Source organism: Myotis nattereri (genome assembly GCF_964212035.1).
Source record: "Myotis nattereri genome assembly, chromosome: 18".
NCBI classification, from domain to species: Eukaryota; Metazoa; Chordata; class Mammalia; order Chiroptera; family Vespertilionidae; genus Myotis; species Myotis nattereri.
This window is the reverse complement of record NC_138093.1, coordinates 6,204,857-6,214,599: the sequence shown is the minus strand read 5'-3', so window position 1 is coordinate 6,214,599 and position 9,743 is coordinate 6,204,857. Positions and strand designations below refer to the sequence as shown.

Sequence of the window (9,743 nt, the reverse complement as noted above, 5' to 3'; positions counted from 1 at the left end):
CCAGCGCCAGGCTCTGCAGCTTCCTTTTTCATCAGGAGGAGCCTGTGAGGCCGGCGGAACGGGGCTCCTGTCCCAGCGTGCAGGTGAAAAGCCCAGGTCCCCCAGCAAGTCAGTGGCAGAGCTGCTCCAGGCGCCCTCCAGCCGCCCAGTCCTCCTCTCATCCGACCGCTCATGAGCCATGATCTGGAGGCACTGCCCCTCCTGGCCCAGCTGCCCCTCCTGGCCCAGCTGCCCCTCCTGGCCCAGCTGCCCCTCCTGGCCCAGCTGCCCCTGGCCTGCCTGGCTCCGGCCTCTGTAGCCTCCGTCCCCACAGCTGGGCCCTGTCCTCAGTAGCAGCCTCGGCCCCGCCTGGCTCCGAGTCTCAGCCCACCTCCCAGGGCCTAGCCACGGCCGCTCCTCCAGCGTGGGGTCTGCCTTGCTCCTGCCATTCTTGCCCCCTCGGGATGAGGAATGAGAGACACCCCAATGCTGACTCTAATGCTATGATTCCACGGGGGCTCCGGGCTCTGCCTCTTAGCTGGAGTCACACCCCCTTCGCATTCCTCAGCATGGCATGCTTCCTACAAGTACTGCCCGCCTGTCTCCCCCCAGGCGGTGGGTTTCGTCGCACCAGCCGGCCCCAGTCTACCCCTTGGGCCCCGTGTCCCTGATCGTGCGAGGACAGGCCCCAGTCACAGCACTCGGTCCGGCCCGGTCCTGCCCACAGGCCCAGGGTTCCAGGGCAGTAACCGCGATGCAGGTGACACTCAGGGCAGGGCCCCCTGAGCTCACAGCCCTGGGCCCAGGGGCAGAGCCTGCGGGGATGGCTGGGCTCCTTCGATGTCACCAGGCTGGAGTCAAAGGCCGCTTAGAACAGCGCTGCCCCGGGAACTCGGGGGACCTGCCAGGAACTCCCAGGGGGACCCTGGCAAGTCACAGGCCTCTGTGTCTGCATCAGTGACGGCCAACATCCCGTCTACACCCCTGCATCTGCGAACCAGCGGTCACGATCCTAATCACTCTTCCCCTTACTGCCTCTCCCCTAGGACAGGGTCAGACTGCGATGGAATAAGTGGCCACGGCCTCAGGGCTGCGATGGCCAGCGCCCTTCGCCCAAGCTCAGCAGCCCGGGCAGGGCCTGGATGCCCCCATCCCTTCTGCTGGGAGGGGCTTCCTGCCCGAGAGGGGCTGCAGCAGACCTTTCGACATCTCCTGATTCCAGAGCTCCGATCTGTGTCTGCGCCTCGTCGAAGAGGCAGGAGCCACCTCCGCGGCCTGCCCTGTGACTGCAGTGCTCCCCGTCTCCCCGTATAACAGCCTCGCAAGGTAAACAGCAAACTGCCCTTTACATCCGAGGAAATCGGGTAGGCCAAGAGCAACAAGGTGTGGGCCCGTGACTCGGAAAGGTTCAGAGACGCCCCGGGCCACACCCTTGGGAACCCAGGTCTGTCTGTCCAGAGCCGCTCTCCACGATGCTGCCCGGAAGGGTCCCTGCTGTCATGTCTCATGGGGGCAGGCCATCCCCGAGCTTGGAATCTGCAGGCAAACCAGGCTGTTGCATGCACCCAGCCTTCCTGTGCGCGTGCCGTTTTGCATGTGCCGAGTATGCCGTCTCCGTACTCTCGTCCCTGCTTCGAGGGACCCTATTTATCCTACGAGACTCAGCCCAGGCCGCTTGGGAGGGAGGAGAGCGTCCCCTGCTCTGTGCTCTGCAGCAGATGCTCATGTCCCACCTCCCCCCCCCCCCACCTCCCCACCACCCCTGCAGCTGCTCAGAGCTGGGTGCTGGGCCCACAATAGCTCCTGATAGGTCCGCTTTACAGTCATAGGTCCACACCTATTGCTTTTGCGCCCCCCTCCCTCCCCCCATTACCTCTCTGTCTCCACCTGGGAGCACAGTGCAGGGCCAACATGCACTTGTAGGAAGAGAGCCTGCTCGCAGTGCTGTCCGCAGCGCTCAGTCCGCAGTGCTCAATGCTCAGTGCTCAGTGCTCAGTGCTGAGGGAGGGAGCGGGTCCTCACTCTGGGCCGCTCAGGCCTGAGGGCCGTTCGTTCCCTGGCCTCAGAAACAGCTTCCCATTCACCCCCACGTGGCCCTCACCCGCCCACCTCTGGGCCGCCTCTCCCCTGCCAAGCCTCGTCCCAGGGCACACAGTTGGGGTGGTCCAGGCGTCGCTGAGTGTGCATGGCCCTGCCTGGCCTTTTGCCCCGAAACGGGAGTGCGGGAGTGTAGGTCGGAAGGGCAAGCCCAGCCCAAGGCCCGAGGGGCCCCGGGATCTGATCAGGGAGTTGTTTTTCATGGCTCGGTGTCCAGCGGATCGAATGGAGGCCCAGGCCGCTGCCCGCTCCCGGCTGGCGGTAACGGAGCCAGAGGTCAGAGTGGGGAGCAGGGAGATCAGGTTCTTGGGCAGGGAGCACGCGGGACTGCGTCACTGGCCTGACGCCGTGGGGAGGGGGCCGGGAACGTGTCCAGGTGGGGGCGCCGGGACGACCGGGAGGTCAGACCTCAACGGGGCAGCATGAGAAACAGGACTTTAGGCAGACTGTGACCCAGGAGCTGGAGCGGTTCCAGGGAGCAGGGAGTGCGGGGCCCAGCAGGCAGGGTCAGGACCCCCACCTCGCCTCTAACTCAAGCAGGGCAGCTTCTCTTGGTTTTGTGTTTGGACTTTCATGCAAAATGTCCTTTGAAGAGAGAAAGGGTTGTGGTGATGAGGAGGAGGAGGGGGACTTGGAGGCTCAGAGAGGTTAGGCAGTTTGCCTAAGGTCACACAGCTAGTAGCAGAGCCTAGATGTGGGCCCAGGCGGTCGGCTCCAGAGCCTGTGCTGAACCACTGTGTTGTGTTGCCTCCGAGAGAAGAGGGCTGTGCGCAAGGTGACCAGCTAGTAAATGTAAACGCAGCGTCACGTCTCATAACCAGTGCAGCTTTATTCCAGCAAGCCCCAGCTGCACCCCACGCTGGCCCTTCTCATAGGGAGTGGCTCCAGCAAAGTCTAGATTCCTCATAAGAACCTCAGAGCCAGGGACAGTCCCTGGGGAGCACAGGGAACCAGGACTGGTGCACGACCCCCTTGAGGGCCGGTCTCCGAGCTGGGGGTGATGTGGGAGACGGGGCCCACCGCCGCCCCCTCTGTGCCTCCATGTGATCACGGCTTTGGGGAAATGGGCCTGAATCAGCAGCTGATTCAGGCTCTGGGTCAGCATCGGCTCTGACCCGGATGGTGGAGGGTCATCCTTCCCCGAATCCACTTTGCCCAGTTTCCCCGCTGCCCTGCGCCTGCCACCGCCCCTGGCCCAGCCCCTCGGCGTCCTCCGGAGACAGACAGCAGGGCCGATCCTGTTTCACGGAGGGTAGGGTTTCCGAGTCCAGGCATCAGCTTCAGGCTTCTTCTTCCAGAGCTCCTGCCGCCGACGCCCTCAGACACCGGGGCCATGGGGAGCTGACCCAGCCGGGCACCCAGGCCCCCACAGGCCGACCAGGCGCGCCTGCTCCTCGCTGCTCCCCCGGTGAGTCCTTGCCACCCTACCCTCTGACCCGCCCTGCAGTCTCTGGGGGACCTTCGCCACCCCCCAAAGGCCCCGGCGTCTTTCTCCTGACGCTCCCGAGGCATTCTGGGGAAGTTCAGTCGTGAGCTTGGCAACAGGCGTGAGCTCCCAGGTTGGCTCGGTTCCCAGCACGATCTTAGGGAGACGCGTTACTCTATGGTCCACATTCCTCGCTCATGTGGCTCGGAGCCTTCTAGAACAGCAGTCTCAAGCCCCCACCTGAGCCTGGACTGTCCCCAGACCCCCACCCACTCTGCCCACTTCTGCTCCAGAAATTCTGGGCCTTCTTGGGGTTGAAGGGGGCCTCAGAGTCCCTTTGCTCAGTGGCCCACGTAGGAGCCACAGGAGAGCAAGCCCAGGAGGCAGCGCAGAACTTGGGCCAGAGAATGGGCTGGCTTCTGGGTGGGGGGTGTCGGGCACACAGGCAGCTTCCAGCACCTACCCCATCCCACCCCACCCCACCTGCCAGGTGCCCGCAATCCCTCCATGACTGCTTCATTTCATTGCTCACACCTTCGCATCCCAAGCAATGAGCTATTCAACAGGTACGGACAGAGGCCCTTCTCGGGGCAAGACAGTACACTAGGTTCTGGGGTGACACGGGACCAGAACCCTTCCCCAGGTCTCTCTGTGGACAGGGTGATTATCCCGGCTTCCCAGACAAGGGAATTGAGGCCCAGAGAGGTTAAGTAACTTTCCCCAGGGCACACAGCGTACTGCATCCGGGAACGTAGCCATGGGGAGGTTCTTTAGGAAGGTGAGCCCGAGGCAATAACTCAAGACTGGGGGTGCTTGCAAAAAGGAGAGGCTGCCATTCAGCATCTCATTGTTCAGTGTCAACATTTAATACCGGCCTTGCCTCCCCAGCCCCGGCTGCCTGTGCAGGAAAGGACAGTGGGGGGGGGGGGGGGGCGGTGTGAGGGTGACCGCCCCATGGAGCAGGGTTCCTCCCCTCCAGCCCCCACAAGGACACCACACATGGCCACGGACCCCAGAATTGGCTGCAGAGACTAGATGAGGCCGGGGCCCACCACAGCCTGGGAGGGAAAGGGGTGCACACAGTTCCAGGCCAGGCGGGGGCGAGGAGGTGTCGATCTGGCTGGGGAGGAGTCGCTGGAGGCTATGCCGGGGCAACTGGATCCGCCTGGCTGTGAGCAGGAGCACCTGGTAACCGTGTGGGGAGCCATGGCCGCAATCCAGGTGAGAGGAGAGGAGGGTGGTAGATAGGACCTCCCGCAAGCAGATCCCGCAGGATCTGGAAACCGATGCAGGTGTGAAGCCGGGGAGAGCCAGCCCGGGCACAAGCTGGGGGACGCAGAAGCCAAGGTGACTCAGACGATCAAGGGGCGCCGAAGGCAGGCCCTGTGACCCCACGAGTCTCCCATTTTACAGGTGAAGAAACTGAGGCACAGGCTCACTGACTTGCACGGGGCTAGTGCTCACAGTTGCGTCTCGGCCTGCAGGCTCCAGAGTCAGGGCTTGCAACTAGTGTTACCAGCAAACGGGGGGCCATCCGAGGCCCTGGTGGTGCACAGAACCAGGAGGTCCGGGAGGAGGCCCGCGAGCCCTGCTCCCAGCCGCCTCCCAGAGCAAAGTCTTCTCCCCAAAGTCAGGAAACCGAGCCCAGCTCTCCCTGCTGGAAGGCGTCATCCTGCAGGTCCCTCTCAGCATTGCCGCGGCTGCTGCTCAGGTTTTAAAGGAAAGAGCCGCGGCCGTGTCGCTATAGGAACACAGCTCTGTCCTTGAGCCGCCCCGCAGGAGAGAGAGAGACGCCCCCGCTGTGCCCACCCCACTCTAACAAGGAAGAGAGCTGTGTGCCCAGCCTCCCGGGCCCCCTCCTCCCTCCTAAGCCCTCCCTGTCACCTCGGAGAGCAAACACACTTCACCCGCGTCTTTAGGGCACGCGTCATCTCCAGGTGCCGTCTGACTCGCAGCCAGTGTCCTGGAGGGAAGAAACAGTGTGTTCAGGGGAAAGAGGTTGTTTGCCCCAGCCACCGTCTCAGCAGGCGCTGTGCCCGGCCAGTGCCAGATGGTGAGGCCCCAGACCAGCCGTGGGCAAACTACGGCCCGCGGGCCGGACCCGGCCCGTTCGGCTGTTCTATCCGGCCCGCGGAGCCGAAAGAGCGGAGGGTTCTCTTGCTCTCCCCTCCGCTCCTTCACCAGCAGCAGTGTTAACATGTATTAGTTCACACAAACACTCCATCCATGCTTTTGTTCCGGCCCTCCGGTCCAGTTTAAGAACCCATTGTGGCCCTCGAGTCAAAAAGTTTGCCCACCCCTGGCCCAGACGCTGTGGGGGACTCTCCAGCCCGATGTCACTTCAGCCTCGAGCGCCGGTGATCCCACTGGAGCCGCCCAGAGCTTGTGTGGAGGCTCCCACGGGGGAGCGCGGCTACTCGTATGCCCTTGACCCGAGACCGAGACGGGTCGTCTCCTCTGGGGAAGGTCATCCTTTCCCACTCGGTGTGAGGGCATGGGTGGGCGAGGGAGGAGGGACACTGCCGCACCAGCCAGCCAGGTCAGCCGAATCGGCCCTGGCGGTCAGTGGAATGACATGTCAGCCAGGCCGCCCTCACAGCCCCCTGGAGCCTGAGAATGCTGGTGGAGGGACAGACGCAGGACCCCGCACTCTGCACACGGATCCAAGACCCTGCCCGGTGCCATGGGATCCGCCCCCAGATACCCCAGCCCACAGCCCCCCTCACCAGGGTGCCCCCCACCCCCACCCCCAGAGCATCCGCTCCTCCCAGGGGCCAGGAGGGCAGCCCAGGGGCAGAGCCCACTCCAGTCTTGGCTCACGCGGTTATTGTCCCTTAGCAGTGCGACGAGCGGACAGGGATACGGACACACTCTTCGACGCTGTGGGCTGTCCTGTCCCCTGTGAGTGAGACTGCGCCCAGGCTGCGACCCTCGCCCCAGCTCGCCTGCCTTCAGTGTCCTTAGCACATTGCGGACCAGGAGTGTCCTTGCCAGCTTTACCCAGTGGCCAGATAAGTAAGTCTCTACTGAACGAGTACAAAAAACGCTATACATCAGTGTTAAAGGCACGCCTTAAAATTAAATACCCGTTGCATTTTGAAGTTATTTATCACATGTTCTCACAAGCTAATATCTTTTTAAAGGATGACACTTTGTCAAACACTGTGCAGTATGAAAACACGAGGATACTCGTGATCCACCCGCAATGTGTTAAATTGAAACCAAAGTGTGCGTGGGGCTGAGGAAGGAATCTCAGTCTGTTTGTGGATGCCCAGCCCCGTGGGATGCTCCCCTTAGCGCCCCCCTCAACGCACACACACACACACACACAACCTACTTCCACCTGCCGAAAGGGGTTTTAGAAATCAAATCATTTCCCATAAACATCCTGGACTTAGGCCACACACATGCAAAAAAAACAAAATTAAAATACCAACAGTTGTTGGCTTCTAAAGTTCCTGTGATGTGGGGAAGCTGGCGAAAACGACAGCTATAATCTAATGATCTTCCCACCGTGTACACGTGCTACCTCATGGACTGTGCCCTCCGAGCAAGCCTCGGGGTCCTCACAGGGCAGGGGCGAAGGCACAGAGAGCTCCCTGCACAGCCCACCCGGCCTCCAGCCTCACCTCTTCCTTCCCAGCGGAACCCACGGGGCTGTGTCTCCACGCCGCCCGCCACGGGGCCCAAGAGGAGGAGGCCGGTGCTGAGCAGGGGTGACGTCCAGATGTGTCTTGAAGCCGAAACCGAAAGAATCCGTGAGGGCCTGGCTGTCCAGTGAGAGACACAAAGGAGCTAAGGGTGAGACGGGGTGCCGGGAAGACCGCACACAAACGCGAGGTTAACAATGTGTTAGCGTTAGGAAACGTTAACTCCTCGCCCATGGCGGCCTCTACCGCCGACCGCCGATGGAGGCCCCTTTGTCTGGAGAAAGTTGTCCTTTCTCGGCCCGGCTCCCTCTCCCCGATGTTGTCTAGTTATTAGTGTGTGCAGACTTGGGGTGCAAACCGATCTCAAGGGAAGAACGTTGCCAAAACCACCGGGAGGTTCCTCCCCCAGCTGAGCATAAATCATCCCTCAGTCCAACGACCTGCCTTCCGTCGAGGGCCCAGGGCCAGCTGTCCTCCCCGTCCTCGCCATCCTCGCCCCTACCTGACGCGCCTCTTCTCCCCGCAGCTCCCCGCAGCTCCCCGCAGGCCGGGAAGACCCAGAGTCTCCACTCCGCTCCCCGCCTCCCCTAGGATGGATGGATGCGGCTGGAAGGAAATGGAGGTGGCTCTGGTCAGTTTCGATAACTCGGACGAAATCCAGGAACAGCCAGGCTACGACCCAGACCTGAACCCCACCAGCGCCCCCAAAGGCCGGCCTGGGGCCAGCGCCTTCTCCAGCTGGAAGCTGCTCCTCGGTGACAGCGGCAGCCACGAGACGGCCTTCTGCCGGCTCCCCGGTGACTACCCGGACCCCCCGGGGCTGGAGCCCGAGGTCCTGAACGAAGGGAACCAGCGGGTGATCATCAACATCGCGGGGCTGCGGTTCGAGACCCAGCTCCGCACCCTCACGCAGTTCCCGGAGACCCTCCTGGGCGACCGGGAGAAGCGGATGCGCTTCTTCGACTCCATGAGGAACGAGTATTTCTTTGACAGGAACCGGCCCAGCTTCGATGGGATCCTGTACTATTACCAGTCCGGCGGGAAGGTGCGGCGCCCGGCCAACGTCCCCTTCGACGTCTTCGCCGACGAGATCGCCTTCTACGAGCTGGGCAGCGAGGCCATGGACGAGTTCCGGGCGGACGAGGGCTACATCAAAGACCCCGAGACGCCGCTCCCCACCAACGACTTCCACCGGCAGTTCTGGCTCCTGTTCGAGTACCCCGAGAGCTCCGTGGCCGCCCGGGGCGTGGCCACCGTGTCCGTGCTGGTGGTGATCCTGTCCATCACCATCTTCTGCATGGAGACGCTCCCCGAGTTCCGAGAGGACCGGGAGCTGAAGCTGGTGAGGGACCCCGGCCTCAACGTCAGCAGGCTGGTGCTCTCCCCGTCCATGTTCACCGACCCCTTCTTCATGGTGGAGTCCACCTGCATCGTGTGGTTCACCTTCGAGCTGCTGCTCCGGTTCGTGGTCTGCCCCAGCAAGGCCGGCTTCTTCCGCAACATCATGAACATCATCGACATCATCTCCATCATCCCCTACTTCGCGACCGTCATCACCGAGCTCGTCCAGGAGACGGAGCCCAGCGCCGAGCAGAACCTGTCCCTGGCCACCCTGCGGGTCATCCGGCTGGTGCGGGTCTTCCGCATCTTCAAGCTCTCCCGCCACTCCAAGGGGCTGCAGATCCTGGGCCAGACGCTGAAGGCGTCCATGCAGGAGCTGGGGCTGCTCATCTTCTTCCTCTTCATCGGCGTCATCCTCTTCTCCAGCGCCGTCTACTTCGCCGAGGTGGACGAGCCGGAGTCCCATTTCTCCAGCATCCCCGACGGCTTCTGGTGGGCCGTGGTCACCATGACGACCGTGGGCTACGGCGACATGTGCCCGACCACCGCCGGGGGCAAGATTGTGGGCATCCTGTGCGCCATCGCTGGCGTCCTGACCATCGCGCTCCCGGTGCCCGTCATCGTCTCCAACTTCAACTACTTCTACCACCGGGAGACGCAGAAGGAGGAGCAGCAGAAGAACACGCCGAAGGACATCAACAAGATCGCCCCCAGCGTGGGCTCGAGAACGGGCAGCGCAGACTCGCTCAGCAAGACCAACGGCGGCTGCTCCGCAGAGCAGTCCCTGGAGTGAGCTGTGCCCGGCTTCCTGGCCGCGGGCCCCGCTGTCTCTGCGTCTCTGCGTCTCTGCGTCTCTCTCCTCCTTCCCCTGCCTCTCCCGCTCTGTTTTCCCAAAGAGCAACACGTCCCTTCGCGGCCAGCAGGCCACCTTGGACTGCGAGCTGTTTCAATAAACACGTTCTGCTGCTGCTGTTTTCTACGCTGGTTCTTCTCCACCGACCACACGAGAAACGGGATTTCCCTCTCTCCTGGGAGGGCCCTGCAGGGCCTGCGACTCACCTGTGGTTCCAAGACCAGCGGCCAGCTCGGTCAGCAGCTCGCCTCCTGCTGGCGCGGCCCAGCCCGCGCTCTGCTCCGGGCACAGTCCCCTCCCACGACTTGCTCAGAGGCCCTCTGAGGAGGCTCCGCTGGCGCGGGAAGGTATGAGGCAGGCGCTTCCGGTGGCAGAAACCCAACTTGGGAGGAACTGA

At 62.8% G+C, this 9,743-nt stretch overlaps 1 protein-coding gene across 1 annotated transcript; it reads left to right on the top strand.

The window, feature by feature from the left end:
* Positions 1-7,744: 7,744 nt before the first annotated feature.
* On the top strand, positions 7,745-9,347 carry KCNA10 (potassium voltage-gated channel subfamily A member 10; the record flags this gene model as incomplete). Its single annotated transcript, XM_081112856.1, has 1 exon — positions 7,745-9,347. One exon carries the CDS (start codon positions 7,745-7,747, stop codon positions 9,284-9,286), a length of 1,542 nt encoding a protein of 513 aa, XP_080968982.1. The 3' UTR covers positions 9,287-9,347.
* Between the last annotated feature and the right edge of the window lie 396 nt (positions 9,348-9,743).